Genomic DNA, 17,042 nt, shown 5'->3' on the forward strand with positions numbered 1-17,042 from the left:
CAGGATGGTCAGGATATGATTAAAACATAGAGATTCATAACGCAAATTCTGCTGCAATAATTTATCTGAGTACAATGCTATGAGAAATCCAATTACACAAAGTGTGCAAGTTTGAAAAAAGAAAAAAAAAACTAACAGAGATAGCCAAAAAGAAGCGTTTATGTGTTTTGGGCATGAGTCCAACAAATCTGTTGGTCCGTTTTCCTCCTATATCTCCACTGACAGGTATTCGGATTAGATCAAATAAGGTTAAATCTCCCCTTACGTGGAGGGAAAAGCGATGCCTGTGGGTTGGTGAAAAATTAATTGCTGTAAGTGAAAAGCCATCCATGCATAAAAAGAGACAGAAACAGGGACATGTTCTGTAGTCATTCTTCTCTGCAGGGCTTTTTTCAGCACTTCCACCAGGTTTTCATCAAGTCGTATTTTTTTAAATGGAAGACTGATTGAAGGTTCGTCAGAAAAATAGAGCAGGTTTTAAAAACGACTGCCTCGAGAATGAGACAATGTAGGAGAAAAAAGAAAAAGAGTAAAACTAACTGATAACATAGTAAATCTTATCTTCCATCATTGAAATGGTTTCTAAGACATAAAAAACATGTATTATTATATCATACCACAATAGAATATTTGAAAATGGATTGATTAAAACCTCAAGCGGACTTTAATCCATCCACTTGAGCTTAAGTGCTAAAGCTTAGTTCCTTTTTTGGGAAGTTAAACTTTAAAGCCTTGGAAAAAGAAACTATTTGATCCCTTTCAAAAATACTTTATCAGGGGTTGTTTTAGCCCTTTGTCATTTTGTACTTTTGCAGCCTCTTGCTTGGACTTTGCAGAGACGCCATGTATTTTTTTTATGGCGATTTTCTATTAATTTATCCCAGTTTGCTGCTTAGAAGCTAACATCCACCACCAGAAGGTTGCTTAGAGTTATTTTTATTTGATCAAGGACCCCAATCGCTCTTATTTATGAAGAATCGGTGAGCCCAAATAAGAGTTCAGAACAACAATCAATGAAGAGAAAGCAATGCAGCGGTAATATTTTTTTTTTATTATATCCTATTTAATAAGTTATACATTTTAATAATCTACAGCAGAAACCAAATGTCTATATAGTCTGTTTTTCTCCTCAGTTTCTAACTCAATTATTCTGTGTTAGGTCAGTCAGGATCACCACAATTATTTTTAGTTTCTAAATGCCAGCGTAATGAGGGGGATTTTTTTTTTAACCATGTTTAAAATCGGAAGCTACGCACATTAAAATTATTCTGCCTTTAACAAGTTGTGAAAGCACAAATGATGCCATGACTTAATGGGATTTTAAGTTAACTGGAGGCAAATCTGTGGTTTTATTTTAAGGCGCTGAAGGAAATTCTTTAAAAAATCAGTCAAGATATCAGGAAGATTAGTGCATATTTTCTAATGATCCTGTCAGAAAATATTTCCATCTGTAAGGAGATTTTGTTCAATATATGAAGTTTTGTGTTTGGGTATATTTAAGCTAAATTTCAATCTCAGTCAAACTGAAGGGCCAAAACTATTCCATGAAGTAGCTGTCATTTGCAACATTTTACAATTTTTACATGAGACACAAACGCACAAGCAGCCATTTTCACATTTTCTTTGTACAAGTATGTACAAATCATGATCAGTGGAAGCATTACCATTCCTCCAGCAGTTCAGCTCAGCTTCAAGTCTTTGTATAGTTTCCTTCATCGATCTGTTCTTCTCTTTTTCCTTCTCGTACTTCTTCTTCCACTGCTCCGCTGTGAGCTCCAGATTCACTGTGACGGTATTCCTAATGGTCTTGGCTCTAATTAGAGGGGAGCGTGGAGAAGGAAAGGGCATCACAGACAGGAAAGGAGGGAGTGAGGAGCGAAGAGGTTGAAGGGACAAGGGACAGTAAAAAGAGAGGAACAACAAAGTGTGAGGGAACAGAGAAAATGTCTGCCTGCGCAGTGAAAATTAGCTTGCATCTCATTAATTGGTATGCAAATTGGCTATGTGCAAACAGTGTTTGGTGTGCATAGGGTGAGGGAGCAACAGAGGACTGGTGATTCGCACTGCATGAAATATTTACAATGAATCAATGCTATTATAAAAATCTTAAAAAGATTGAGTTATTCTGCTGCTAGCACAAATAAAAGACAAATGGTGAATGGAAGGATGTGCTATTACTTAATTTCACACCCCAGTAAGAAAACAGTGTGTCCTTATACAAGTGCTTTCTACTGTTTGTAAGACAAACATCCTTCTCTGCTCATTTTTTTTCCAATTAGACCTTAGATAAAAGGGTGTGTGAGAAGTAAAATGAAGATAATCAAACATATTGTTCTAAAAAAGTTTAAAAGTAAGCACAATCCTATGAAATATTTGATTTGTATGCCCAAATTCCTCATAGTTTATTAGTCTTTAGAATTAGATGGCATTTGAAAAAACTTAAGAAAAAGCCAAGAGATGATTTAGTTATTCATCTCTTCTATTCTGTTTTTGTTCCTTTGTGAAAGACCAATTAAAAACTTGAAGTCATTCTAATGTTATTGCTTAGAGTTTCACTTAGATTGCCCCCATTCATCAATGTGGTATTAATTCGGGGCTTTTAATGATACATTCAACTCAATCTGTTCCCAGGGTGTTTAGACACAATATACAATTAATCCCCGGATAGATTTGGATTTCAAGTGAGTTTTTAATTTGAACAGACATGTTTTTTGTCATACTAAGAGGTTGAAGCAGCCCAGTTTGGAGTCTCAGCTGAAACCAATGGATTACGGTGACAGCAGGAGGCCTTCCAGCCATTTATACAACTCTTACATTATTTTACTACATTCTGCACAAATGTGGAGCAGATAAAGACAAAACAACACAGAATCTTGTGGACCACCAACCAGGCAGGACAAGAATGGGATCTGTGAAATCTTCAACGTAATCTTAATTCAGCAGCTAAATGTGTGACATTTTGATCCCAGTGTGTGTTACAACAAAATGATAATCCCAAATACATATCAAAAGTACTATCGACAAATTGTTGGACTACACTTAAAAAAAGCAGGCTGCATGTCAGGAAACCAAACAATTTTAATAAACAAACCAGAAAAGTGGAAAATTATCCTGCCAGAATCATACAAAAGTGGCAACAAAAAGTGTGGTGTTTTTTTGCAGCTTACTGAGGGGAAATTGATTCAATTAAATGTGGCGATGCATGCATGTATTTTAGCATGAAGAAAAATGGATTAAAGGATGAAACTACAGTCAGTGTGCAGGCCAAGAGAAAAGTTGGTATAACCCAGTTCAGTGAACTGTGAAGCATCACAGGGTTGTGTTTTGCTTTGCACAGGAGTGCAGCAGTTCAGGACCACCAAACACAGAGATCCATGTTACCGTTGGCCAAACATCAGCGTGGATTTGGTCTCTGCATCATTGTAGCTGGATGGAGAGCAACAGATAAACATGGTGGTGCGGCAGTTCCCGCCCAGTGAGTCCTGCAGGATGCGAGTCATTTTGCTGTCGCGGTACGGCACATGGGATTTCTGCAAAGAGACAAAAGCAGGAGAGACGAAAAGGAATTCAAGATTGAGAAAAAGACATCAAAACAGAAAATGCAAAAGAGCCCTTTCTTTGAAATATGAGTTTTTCACATAGGGGGAGAAGAAAAACATAAAAAAAACTGTTCTCTTGCAGCTGTATTATTCAGAGTTGCGACAATTTAACCCTCTGAATGCAGCCATAAAGACTGTGTCCTTGCTCAGTGAATAGAAAATGAACACTCACATTTCTATCAGATTGAAAAAACATTTCAGACTGTCAGCCTTTTTCCATATGGTTTATGAGGACTTCCCCAAGCCTTGAGCCTTACAATAAAAAATAGTGAGTGTTCTAATTATAACAAGGAGGCTTGGAAGGACCACAGAGTGGGTCAAATGGATCATATTAGCAGCTGTAGTAGCGCAGAGAGTGGTGGATGAGAGGAACAGGAGGCCACCAAACGTTTCACTGCAGCACACCAGAAAGACGAGTCACAACTCTTTCAGCAGTTTTACGCTTAGCATCAACATTTAGCATTTTCTATTTATTTAACACAGTGTTTCTCTGTACCTCAGCCATCCAGAAGGTCCTTGTGTGACAAAGAGGTAATAGCTGGATAGAATAGAAACAAAATTATGTTTTCTGATCAAATGTAAAGATTGTAATTGTCTCTCGGTTCCAGTTCTGCTGGACAAGCATCCGGTCAGTTCTGCAGTGTTCAGAGTTTTACAGTATAACATAAGAGATTATGTTATATTCTAAGTTAGCAAAATAAAATGATTAACTTCAGAATCAATTCCACAGGCATTCAGACGACACTTCTTTTGAGCATAGCTTGCAGAAAAAGGATGAAAGACTCTCAGCTCATTGATAAAATTGCAAAATTGCTGTTAAATGAGCAAGTTAATTCCTGTAAAGCAATTATACAGGCTATATAACAATAAATAGACATAAATTACAATCAGACTCACTGATAATAAAACAACTCCCATATTTAAGGAATTAATGTATTTCTAATTTAATAATTCAGACTAATTAATTGCGGCCAGGATACATATTCTTCCAATGACAGGCATGAGTTATCTGTTTAAAACAAATAATTAACAAGTCAAGCCTGAGGCAGCTGCTGACGGATTAAAGGGACTGCAGAGCTTTTCATTTTTCATCTTACTGTTCCTTCAGCCAAAGCAGAAATGACGTTCCCCAGAGCCGATAGGGACTTGTTGATGTTCTTGGCCTCATCCAGCACCGATCCCTCTGCACCTGTCTTACTGACCTGACACAAATACACAAACATGGAAGAAATTAGTTCATTAACCGTTTAATCCAGGCAAATGAAATCTGTTTCTAATATAATTATCACTTGAAAGTCTCCACACAACTTGATTATTCTGGTTTTTATACAGTTTTTAGGTTATAATATAATACATTACGCTGCACCAGTTTGCCCTCAGAAATAATTTTATTTATGAAGGCCCTTAAAATCTTCTGTTTCTGGTTTTATTCAGCATTCAAGCATCCAAAGGAATTTTACAGATTATCTGAGAAGAGCTAGATATATCTGTTAAAGACCATCTGGCTTTTATCTGATGCTTCATTATCTTTTTGTTATTTATTGTATTTTCTTGATAGATTGTTACACTTATTTTGCCTTTTAAACACTCCATCCCTAATGAACGTGTTCACAGTTTTTCCCACTGTAACCACAAATGTGACTGTCTTTTATTGAGGTTTTAGGTAACAAATTAGGATGAGAGCCTTCAGAAAACAGCTGTATTTGTACTGAGATTAAGTCACACATGGATGGGCTCCAAGTACCAATTAGGTGACTTGTGAGGAAAGAACATAAGTTCGTATTTGCAGCTGTATGTGAAAACACAAGTCCAAGCAACACACTTCACATTGTATGTGTAAAAATGAAAAACCATTAATGATTTTCTTTCCACTTCACAATCCTGCATAATTTTGTGTTATTTTACCAAATGAAATCCCTATAAAATATTTATGATGTTTGTAATTGCAACATTACAAAATATGAACAAATCCAAAGCAGATGAATGCTTTTGTAAGGCACTCCACATGAAGTTGTTTTTCTTATTTATTTCCATTAAATACTTGCTTCAGTGTGTTTTTTTCTGGCTCATAATATTTGGTTATTAAGTCTATCAACTTTAAAAAAAAAAGACTTTTTAAGGCATTTAAGTCTGTTGTTAAATTTAATTTTATTAAGCATTTTCAGCAATTGGGCTCCAAATATGTTTTCCACCAGCCCATATTTTGGTGGTAGCTGTAATGGTGCTTAAGTAAGTTTGACTGCCTTAAAGATGAATTGATCAGTGGTATAAAAACTTTTATTGTCCTGGTATAACTACCGTGTTTCGATTGGTTGAAATCAATAAGGAACAGGAAGATAATGGGATGACTTTACAGAGAGTACACACATATTGGTTTGCATTCATTTTCTAATACCTGCTTGTTATAATACCAATAACAGCAGGTCAACATGAGGAGACATCTGCTTCAGCCAGAACGGGATTCAATAGGACTACATTAATAAACGCCTCATAAGATAAAGTATACATACAGTATATCTTATTCAGACAAAATAATCCATCTTTTCAGCATAGCTTTTAATGGAAGCCAAAATAAGATGTGACATCGTTTTAGGACTAATTTCCCAATGAATTTAAAGACCAAATAAATAAATGAGTACAGTGTAAATTGTTAAGAAGGGAAGATGACATGAGATGCAGTTGGATTTTCTGAGGATTTCTCCAAGACGGTCAATCTTGAGTATATTCTAATTATCAGGGGATCTAATAAGAGCTAGATAAAAAGAAGCTTAATTAGAAGAAAAATCTGCAGACTGTGAACATTCTTTCATTTTAGTTCAGTTGATAACATTTTGTCCTCAACCTCCATAAATTGGTAGAGCAGAAATATTTCTTCATTGCTCCCCAGGGTTGACCAAGACAACAAACAGATGCACCATCAGCACTTAAATGCTACAAAACGCAGCCGTCAGCATTTGTCAATACCGTATTATAGCTCTTTGCCACTCTTAGTATACACTGCTTTGTCTGTTACATTAGTCCCATAAACTCAAGACTATAAAAACAGGGTAGATCTTGGGGCTCCTCATAGATAGGAGTCGTTGATGGCTGATTATATTTGAATCAAAGGGCAATGACAATGGGGAAAGTTTGCAAAGATAGTGGTTGCAGTTGTGAAGCTCCCAGCTCAAAGGAGTGGCTCTTTAAAAACACCGAGAAGGTACCCATCCTACTTTTAGCAAAAACAAGAAAATAAATAAAACATTGAGAAGAGTAGAAGAGAAATTAAGACATTGGTAACCGATGCAGGTAAATGTAATTTAGCTAAAGAGTAAAATATGTGTGTTACTGTTTGTTCAACTAGCAGGGTAAAGCTAAAAATAGCAAACTTTGACATGGCTCCTCCTTTAGATTAAAATTGCATCCAGTTGTATCCAGTTTTCTAGCTTAGAATGTTTAGCTGTATAATTCATAGGCAACAATTTTAGATAATGTACTACAAATGTGCATGGAAGGAAGTCATTGTGTGCATATTTTACTCCACAGTCATGTATCAAGTAGATTTTATGCGTCTGAAAAATAGTTATTTATTCATGTGCTGGATTATTCTGCATGTATTAATGAAGAGTGATAATAAAACAGGCTTCATCATATAATTCAATCTTCTTTTATGAACAATTTTAGATGAGTTAAGAAAGTGCAAGTTCAGCATTCATGGCTTTGATTGATTATGCTGCATGTTCTATACTCTGTCTGCAGGATATGCCATGTTTCTTTGTTTGCCGCATCAGTTCAGTCATCATCTACCTCCAGTGCATCCACCCTCTTTGAAATAATAGACATTAAATATGGCTTTCGTGAACCTGGAGGAAAGAACATCAACACAATCAACACAATCAAGTGCCATTGACCCTGACTATACTACACTTATCCTTCGAGCTACAAAGATTTGAATCTCGACAGTGGAATCTCTTTGCCTGGAGAACGTTCTCCTTGTGCATGTGCAGGTTCACTCTGGTACTCCCACTTTCTCCTGTTCTATAATCCAGAAATCTGCAGGTTAGCTTAATGAATCTCTCTGAATTGTTCTTAGGAGTGAGTGTGAAAGCTTGTTTCTGTGTTGCCCTGTGAGGCATGCTGGTTGGAGATACCTACAGTGCATTTTTCCCCAAGAGTCTGGAATTGCATCTGCTGTTGACATAATCCACTTGATCAAACAGAGATTAGTTCTTTTTGCTAACAAAGTCGAAAAGTAGTTATGTTAAAAGCAGGCTTCTGTGTGTTACCTTAAATCTTTATCAGATTGTCACTGTGGCTTAATTAGCTCAAGTTTCGTTTCAAAAAACACAATCTAAAGGTCACTGTTAGTGATTGTGGAAAAGCTTGGTCTTTATTGTGAGTAACTAATGATTCATGTGTCAAACTTGGTAGCGGTGTTAAAATTTATAAGATGGCATTTAAATTAACCTTTGTGATATTTTTAAATTTGGAGTTGTTTTGTTTTGGTCCACCTCTGCCTACTTGTTAACTTTAAAGCTACTTTCTGTTTCAATGAAGTGAAGATACTAACAGTAGGTAGAATATTTCCTGCCGATAACCTCTTGTGATCCCCGCCTCAATAAAACAGGAATGTTTCTTTTAATGTTTAAAAGAAAAAAACCTGCTTATTTCCTACCTTCTCACTCCCAGCAAGGTCAACCAGGTAAAGCTTCCCGCACAGTTTCTGCTCCGTTTCCACATTTTCTTGCTTGATGTTAATCAGGAAGATGCTGTGACTRCGAGAACTATGCTCATTCATATCTAGGCAAAAATACAAAGAAGAAACAAGGTCAGAGAGCGCAGCCTTTATTCAGAGTTTTAATTAATTTCACTTCCTTTTCCACAAAAAGAATGAAGTTGATCAATCCCCACTCTGCACTTCACAAATCCTTCATCCACTGAAAAAGAAAAGTCCTGACATGAAATGTGTGACAGTTTGAATGTCAGACCATCAGGAAGATCAACGGAGTGACTCACTGGTGACAGCAACGTGACGGTTGGCCTTCCCCTCATCTATCACATCCATCACTTCTTCAGGACTGGTGACGAACCGCTCTGTGCAGCCCTAGATGTATTGCATTAGTAGATTACATTAATACAGTCTTTGCTGTAACAAAGACATGTTCAAAAAGGCAGATGCATAGATAAAAGTACACGTATACTCAACCGACTCTATGTGCAAATCAATCCTGGCATGTTGGCAAAGTCTATTTCTAGTATTACCTTGAATTACACACAAAATGCTGAAGGATGCATCACTTTGAGAYGGGATCCTCAAACTATGTCGCAAGACTGTGAAATTTGCTGATTGCTTGTTTGTTTGGAGACAGATTGAAACCAAACCAACATTTAGTAAATATGCATGAGAAGATTGATGACACTCTTCATTTTGTTTGATGCTGTAGYGAAGCAGCCAAATGATGCTTAACTGAGTCACTGAAAATAAAGCAAACAGTAGCTCYGTTTCTGTCAGCTGTTCAGGCAAAGTCAGAATATCGATGATTACAGCTTCCAGCTCCTGAATATTAAAGTCATTCTTCTCATTTGTAGAAGAAATGCAATAAGTACATTTTCCACCAGACCGTTGCCAAGTGCACCCTGTTGTGAAAAAATCAACCAAATTAGATACGGCCTCTAGATGCTGACACAGAATAACAACMMTAATTTTCTATAAACCAAGARAGCATTCAGTAAAACCAAGCACTGAGTAAATACTGTAGATGTGAACAACTTGTAAACTGACTTCATTAAAAATGGGATAATATTCTTGGGGCAAATGGGAATATTTGCCTATTCAATGAAGTAGTCATATTCAATAAAGTAAAAATAAGGAATCGTTAATTAATTTCAGTAACTAAATTTTGTAAGTAAGACACATCACATACTGCAGATTAATTACACTCAGACTGACGCTGTCTAGCCTTTATGATGATTATGATCATAATTATGTTGCTTTTCCACTTAGTTAATAAAGACATGACATTTAAGATTAGAATATTAAGTCACACCAATTAGAAACTTGATGTGAGCCTAATAAAAAGTATATTTAGTACTTACTTGAAGGTTGATATTATCAGGAGGTACTTTAAGTCTGACAAACAAGCCTCATCATAAGCATATTCTAATTTATTGGAGATTAACAAGCAGACACCTGTCATGTGTAAACAACAAACACATTGAGAGTTTCTCATTGGTCTGTTGGAAGCCTCCCTTCATTGTTTTTATCTCYTTTTTTTAATTAGCTTTGAAAAACTAAATAAATTAGTTTTTCACCAATTATTATTGATCTTCACTGTACAAAGGTATAAACTTGTGCTATAGAATTTCTTTCTTTTTTTGCATTTCTTTCTTTTTTTGCACTCTTCTTCGGATGAATCCCTTTGTGCAATGAGATTGTTTTGAAACCTCCCTGCAAAATATGGCTTTAGCTAGAGGCTATATCGGGTGATATAAGGAAAAAAGGCAGCTGWACCTCATCTCAGCTTCAGTGGGTTCATTCATGGGAGATGTAACCTCAAAAACACTCAAACTGAATCAAAAGATAGCTCAAGAAAATATGAATTTAAGGGTACACACACTTTTATTTTTTTCCAAAGTTTCCTCCCAACATTTTTTTATGTTTTTCAATTGAATGGCCTTGGATTTTGTCACATTAAAAATTGAAAAAGTATTTTTGCATTGTATCAGATTCTTGAATTTTAACAGGGAAGCATAGACATTCGAGAGTCAATGCAGTTGGAAATATTCAACAATAAACAACACAAACGAATCTGTAAAATCTATATGAAGGTTTTTAGGATTTTATAAAAATGCACCAACTATTCTGCCAGGTATTGGCAAGGTTTTGTTGATCAGGTCAAATATGGAGAAAAACAGATTTATTTTCTTCCTACCATGTTTGGGTTTTGAACACATCCACCAACAGCACGTACTTTGATTCATTTGTTTAGGGAAAACAGAAATAGTATTGGTGATCATTGCATCTCTGGTGTTTAATGCATAAAAATGAGAGAAGTGAGAGAAATGCAATAACGGTGCACTACAAGTGCCACACATTTCCCAAAATGCAAAAATAACATYGTCAACGTCAGTGCTACATCTTTCCCAGGGATGATTTTTTTGAGTCCTGAGGCAAATCATTAGCTGAAATAAACTTTTTAACATCAAAACACAACATTAGCAAGGCTGGAATGTCAATGCAGCAAAGCTGAATCATATCTGAAGCTGACTCACCTTCACATAGGGAACCCTGTATTTGTCTTCATGCACTGACAGGTTGGTTTTTGTTACTGCAATGACATGAAGGGAAAATAAGCAGAAAGGACAACATTTCAGTCAAATCATTATAATTTTTTGCACATGAATTTAATGTGACCTGATCATTTACCCTTCATATTTGTGAGTCAACGTCTATTTATGCACTGTTAAAGAAAAGAAAAAAACCTGCAACAGTCTATGTATGTTTTTAGATTTTAATGAATCTATTTCCGTCAAAATCACTGARCGGTTAAGTGGATGCTTCAGTGAACAAAACACAATATCTATGCACAGGCTCACATTCGTATTCCTGCATTTGTAATTTTTTAATGAGTCCTATTATGTTGATTATAATTAAAATTCAATAGAATTATAGTGGATAAATCCTTGGATAATTTCTGAGAGTTAATATAAATGCTTTTGTAACCCTGCAGCATCTTTTCCCTCTCACATCTTTTCCCTCTCTTCATTCCCAYTTGGGGTGTTTTCTTTGCTCTTTTTATCCAACTTGCTTGTTTTGACTCTTTTGTTGCACCTAGTTTAAATGTTTCTCAGGCTCTGCAAACCGTTCTGCATACAGATGGAGGTTTTGACCATTGTTTAAAGGTCCATAAAAGATGCAATCACAGAAATGGTGCCCATGGCTTTCCATCCAGCGCTACATCATTTTACACTGAATGTATTTCTGAGTGATAAGACTATATGAGCTGCAGCACCTTCACACCATTACTGACTGAGGCAGATAAGCTAAAAATGTAAATTATTCCATGCAGCTTTTAATTTAATTTTCTTGTTCCTAATTCACTGATCATTTAATTTAATCATTTTATACGAATAAGAACCACATTTTTATCAATAAAAGAATTATAGATTTTCAGGTCTAATTTTCCGCAAAAAAGGACGATTATAGATTGAAAGGTACATTTAAAACATAAATAAGTCAAGGTAATGGTTTTGGTTTACCTTCTGTAAAACAGTGAACTATTTGACAAAAAGCATAAAGCATACCATCAAGGAGGTCACGGATTTTTTCCATGTATATCTCAAAGTAGGAGACCTGCAAAAAAGTCAGAAACATGAAACAGAATTTTTTTTTCCCCTGGCTAAATAAAACATACTGCAGTGCTGCTAAATGAGAGGTGAAATATAAAGATCCAAGTAGAAAATATTCCAACCTCTTGACTTTTCCCACATTCTATAGGGATAAACCACAAACTTTAATGTATCTTATTGGGATTTTATTCAAGGCCGACATAAAGTGGTGCACAACCATGAAGTGGAAGGAACATGATGCATGATTTTAATTTAATGTATATAAATATATATATTCAACCCTCCTGGGCCTGTTCTTGCCCTCTGAGACGGATATTTCTGTCCATTCTTTGTTGGCGTATAGCTAAACCTTAGTCACACTGGACAAAGAGCATCTGTGAACAACAATTTTCAATTCTCGCTGTGGATTCTCATGTGGAATCAGTTCTGAACTGCTGCTGACCCATTCAAACACATGTATACCTTTGATCTAAACCATTCCCTTGTAGCTCTGGCTGTATGTTTACAGCCTTTAAGCTGATGGAATGCCCCAGCCTCAAGTCGTCTGTTGTCTCTAACATGTAGGTGGACAGCTCTAGTCCTCAGAGAAACACCTAAAAGAACAGCTTCTGTTTATATAAACTACACGTTTATATAGTATGAAGAGTAGCGCACCGCCAGTTATGGGGAGATAAAGCCTGATGTGCCGCCTTTCGTTCTTACCCTTTCTTCCTTCCTCCTTTCTGTTAACTGCAATCAGAAGGAACATTTTTCTACAATCTGATGTGGATTTTCAGGACTGCTCAGGAACCTTGTCATGATGCTGTTTGTCTACTAAAGGTTTCCAAAACACCTCTGAGGCTTTCAAAGAACAGCTACTGGATGTGAATTAAACACCTCTTTACCAATTAGGTAACTTCTGAAAGCAATTAGTCGCACTTGATTTTATTTAGGGTAATCTCTTAAACGATACGCATGCTATATATCACATTTTTATTTGCAAACCACTTTGAAAATAATATTTTTTCCTCCCTCTTTGCAACAACACACTAAAGAGATAAAGGGGTATGAATATGTTACTTGCTAATACTTGCTACAACAGCTAAATAGTGTTGCAAAAATTCAGCTTCCAGCAGTGAGCTATAATCATTATCATCTTCATACCACAGGCTTACACTATAACACTGTGATGCATAGAAAATGACATGCAGAAATATACTTGTTTATAATGATTTATTGATGTTAGAATTACATCAAAGGCTCTGAAACCGAATCACCAATACGCATACTCATTTTCCTCACACGCACAAACAAAAATGACTGCAAAGCAACACAAACCTTTATATGAAACTCCAGGTTCTCATCCATGGCAAATATATGTTCAAAAATGTCCTGGGCGATCCGGGGAATGATTCCCATGGCCTGGGGATCATGAAGCTTCCCCTGCGGGAGGCAAAATGACTCTATGAGTGTGAGTGTGTGTGTGAACAATTGGATAAGAGATAGGTCTGGGAGGAATTAAGCAGAGAGAATAGTAAAAGAAAGAGAACATAGAGGATTTTTTAACTTGAAAAGGGTCAGGGCTGTTTCCCAGGGAGGGTTGTAAAAGAAGACGGTTCCCACACAAGGCTGGGATTGAGAGATAAAGGATGATGGCTGTGATGGAGGTGGATACACTGACATGATGGCGGGCAGAGGAGGAAATTACAAAAAATCAAGGAGGAAAAAAAGGAAGCTAATGTGCCTGTATGTGCCACCAGAGAAAGGTTCTCTTTTGAATTATTTAGGAATACTGCACCTCCATGGTGTGTGTTTTTCCCGAAGAGGTCTGCCCATAGGCAAAGATAGTCCCATTGTATCCACCGAGTACATCTGAAATCAAGCCAAAAGGAGGGGAAAATGTCAGAGAGGGAGAAAAAACTAAAAACACAAGTGAAAATCAAAAAATGGCACCTAAATTCAGTCCAATCGACAAACAAAAACCACAGCAGTATCCAGAGATAGACCAGTCTCTTTGAACTTTGCTCCTCATATAAACCATGAAGCATGTGGTATTTAAACTTGAGTGGATCCTGAACGACCTTTGTGGTTGCACACAATAAACAACAACTACCTGAAGCTTTTAGCATCACCAGGAGGGACTCGATGAGGTTGCAAGCAGTTATAGAAACATTATTCTCTCCATTCATATTGAGCCATGGCAAGGGAAAAAAGAAAAAGAAAAACACAACAATGTATCACAAGCTGAAGTAATAAAACACTCACCTTGTTGAATGTCATATTGCTGACACAGGCCAATAAACCAGAGCAGTAAAAGCCAAGCATTAAAAAAAAAAACGCTAAAAAAGAAACATATTATGAATGGCTGGCTGCCACAGGTGAGCTGACCACAAACAAATCAGAAAAGCTTTGAGACGGAACCGTGCAGAACCCCGTTCCCCTCCTTCTCTCCTGTCTCTGCAGTACTTTCAAGACACAGCAGCATGTCTTCCTTCACTTCCACACTGGTCAGAGTGACACCATAACAAAAAAAAAGAATAAGGAGCTCAGCAGTTTCAACAGGATATAAAGACAGCAGGAGATTTAAGCGCTAAAACAAGACATAACACTGCTGAGGATAACAGAGAAGGAGAAGAGAAAGCACAGGAAAAAGAGACGAAGCTCACATACAGATGCATCTCAATAAAATAGCTCCATTATCATTTCATGAGTCGGGTTATTCCTGGTGTTTGTGCATCTTTTTCTGCAACATTTTTCCTTCCATGTAACTTTCCATTTATATGCATAAAGATTGCATTTTGTGAACAGTCAACCTCTTTTTAGGACTTGCCCACTGCCTGTTCATTGTTTGCATGACAATGTTTGAGTATATGTTGGTGGTGTCTACATAGGTCTTTTTATTTGCGCTTTTTGCATTTTAGGATTTTTTTCTTAAAGAAAATTCTTTGTTTTATTTTTTTCTTGAAGACACAATGGGGAAAAAGCAACCTTTAAGTGCCCAAAAAAGTCTCTGAACCATTTTTTTCTATGCTTTGTTGCTCTCCGCTTTCCATTTTACCTGTCAAATTTGACCCCTTCATCTTGCTAAATCCTTACCTTGAATTTTCCCAGCCATGCACTGCAGCCCAGGTTTTTATTCAATCTCTCATCAGCCTACATGGTAATCCCTCAATCTGTAAGTAATCTTATGCAACAAATCAATCTTTTCTCATGCTCCATCCAGTTCACTGTAGTTTTGTGCTTTGAAGGGAAAGAATAAATTAAATCCTAACTAGGAAGAAAAGCATATGGAGAATGATGTGAAGTGAAGAAAAAACTTGATGAGCTTGGGGGAAATTTGTTTCATTTGATATAGAGCCTCTGGCATATACACAATGTGAAAAATGATATTTTTAGGGATAAATTTTTTTGTTGAAACAATAATGCTTACACTGAAGACAAAATGTTACTAAATCTTAACCCTGAATGGTAAATCTTATAAAGGTTCTGTTTTTTTTCTGAAAGAACAATTAGAACGCACAGGTATTGTCTACATGAAAATGTTATTTTTATTCTCACTTTTCAAAGTAACACAAAATTAAATATATTTACTCTCTCCAAAATGTGTTTTTTYCCCCCAGAGGAGCAACCTCAACCTTCCTAAAGATAATGTCATTACTCTGCAAGTCTTTGAGTATGATATAAAGTTTTCCACAGAATTAAAACATGAAGCATGAACAAATTGCTCATGTTTCTTCACAGCACAGTGAGAAAGCCTTGCAGCCCGTACAACAAATATGGACCATTTGAATGTGGCCCATTTCTTCCAACACCATCTTACCACCATAGGTATCAAAGCTGCACATTTTCTTTTCTGACAGGTTGTTATAATTCCCTATAAATATAACATTTTGTGTCAGTTTTAGTCTTAATGAGAATGAGCAAGTTCTGTCAATGTTTCCATAATCTACAGGATGACTTTCTAGACAAGTAGAAGGAATCCTGAAAACACAGGCCAAAGTCTGTGTGTTTTTCACAAATCACAAGGCCCAAAGCCTAAGCAGTCAGTGTTTTAAAATCATAAACACCTGGTGAACCTCCTTTTGTTCTTACTCCTCCTTCCTTCCTCTTTACTGCTAAATGCAATCAAAAGGAACATTTTTCTACCATCTGCCATGTTGATTTTACCTTTAGAATACAGCTTGAGAATGTCACAATTTCCTCCCAGTGTCCAAAAAAAAAAAAAAACAACAACATAGATGAGGTTATTTCCTGTCTCTGTCTATAGTCCCACTCAATAGAGAAGCAGACAGAATGATATCTATGTGGCAAAGGAGCAAATCAGCTCAGTATTTTTTGGTGTACACAGTATGAATTGTTAGTTTGAGCTGCTGCTTAGGCTGCTTCCACCCCAGCATGAGCATGATGAGGTTGTATCCTTGGCATTAGACAAGTTCATTTGCACTTGGGCCACATGTCATAGATAACAACTTCCACCATGTCTCACCCAGGACTCCAATATCCTGCCATCTCAGCTGTGACCCACCATAACCTCTGAAAGGACATTTTATCCATTCTGAAAACAGTCAGTAGGTGTTATGAATTATTAATAGGAAATTAATTGTATTCTTCATATGGAGCAGAAGACTATGCATAGACTCTGCAAAGCCCATGTTTAGCATTATTTTTTTTACATTGTAATGTAGTCTGAATGGGGCCTTAATGGTTTCATTCTCCAGTAATGAGTTACTTCAATTCTAATGGCACCAAAAAGTTGCTTCTGGGGGAACCAGAGCTATATAACATTACCATGGCAGAAATCTACTCCAGAAAAATCTATCAGGAGTTATTGTAGAAAGGTGCAATTACTGCTAAAGTATTTCCAGCAATTGAGTGTTAACACTCAAAATCAGTAATAAAATCAGCAAACTTTGTTGGAAAAGATCAATTAAATGAAGCAAAGGCTACAACATTTATATTCTAAGATACAAAGTACCTAGTTTAAGTTTTAGAAAAGCAGATCAGTCCACCGGCTGCATGGCCATTATGGGTTCTAAAGGCAAAATGACTTGTAACACTCAAAACGTGTGTGTGTGTGTGTGTGTGTGTGTGTGTATATATGTGTGTGTGTGTGCGTGTGTGTGTGTGTGTGTGTGT

The 17,042-nt window shown here is 36.5% G+C and overlaps 1 protein-coding gene across 3 annotated transcripts in view; it reads right to left on the minus strand.

Moving 5' to 3' along the window:
• Positions 1–17,042, minus strand: part of kif5ab (kinesin family member 5A, b) — an 88,338-nt gene that overhangs the window by 37,289 nt on the left and 34,007 nt on the right. For all 3 annotated transcript variants that reach the window (XM_008408475.2, XM_008408474.2, XM_017304898.1), the window contains exons 3-11: positions 13,705–13,778; positions 13,245–13,349; positions 11,883–11,931; positions 10,851–10,906; positions 8,595–8,682; positions 8,254–8,378; positions 4,697–4,801; positions 3,382–3,530; positions 1,665–1,813 (exon numbers count right to left, since the gene is read on the minus strand). In XM_008408475.2, the coding sequence (XP_008406697.1) occupies positions 1,665–1,813; positions 3,382–3,530; positions 4,697–4,801; positions 8,254–8,378; positions 8,595–8,682; positions 10,851–10,906; positions 11,883–11,931; positions 13,245–13,349; positions 13,705–13,778 (900 nt within the window). The remainder of the gene's footprint in view (positions 1–1,664; positions 1,814–3,381; positions 3,531–4,696; positions 4,802–8,253; positions 8,379–8,594; positions 8,683–10,850; positions 10,907–11,882; positions 11,932–13,244; positions 13,350–13,704; positions 13,779–17,042) is intronic.

The sequence above is a fragment of the Poecilia reticulata genome, linkage group LG5 (genome assembly GCF_000633615.1).
Source record: "Poecilia reticulata strain Guanapo linkage group LG5, Guppy_female_1.0+MT, whole genome shotgun sequence".
Taxonomy (NCBI): domain Eukaryota; kingdom Metazoa; phylum Chordata; class Actinopteri; order Cyprinodontiformes; family Poeciliidae; genus Poecilia; species Poecilia reticulata.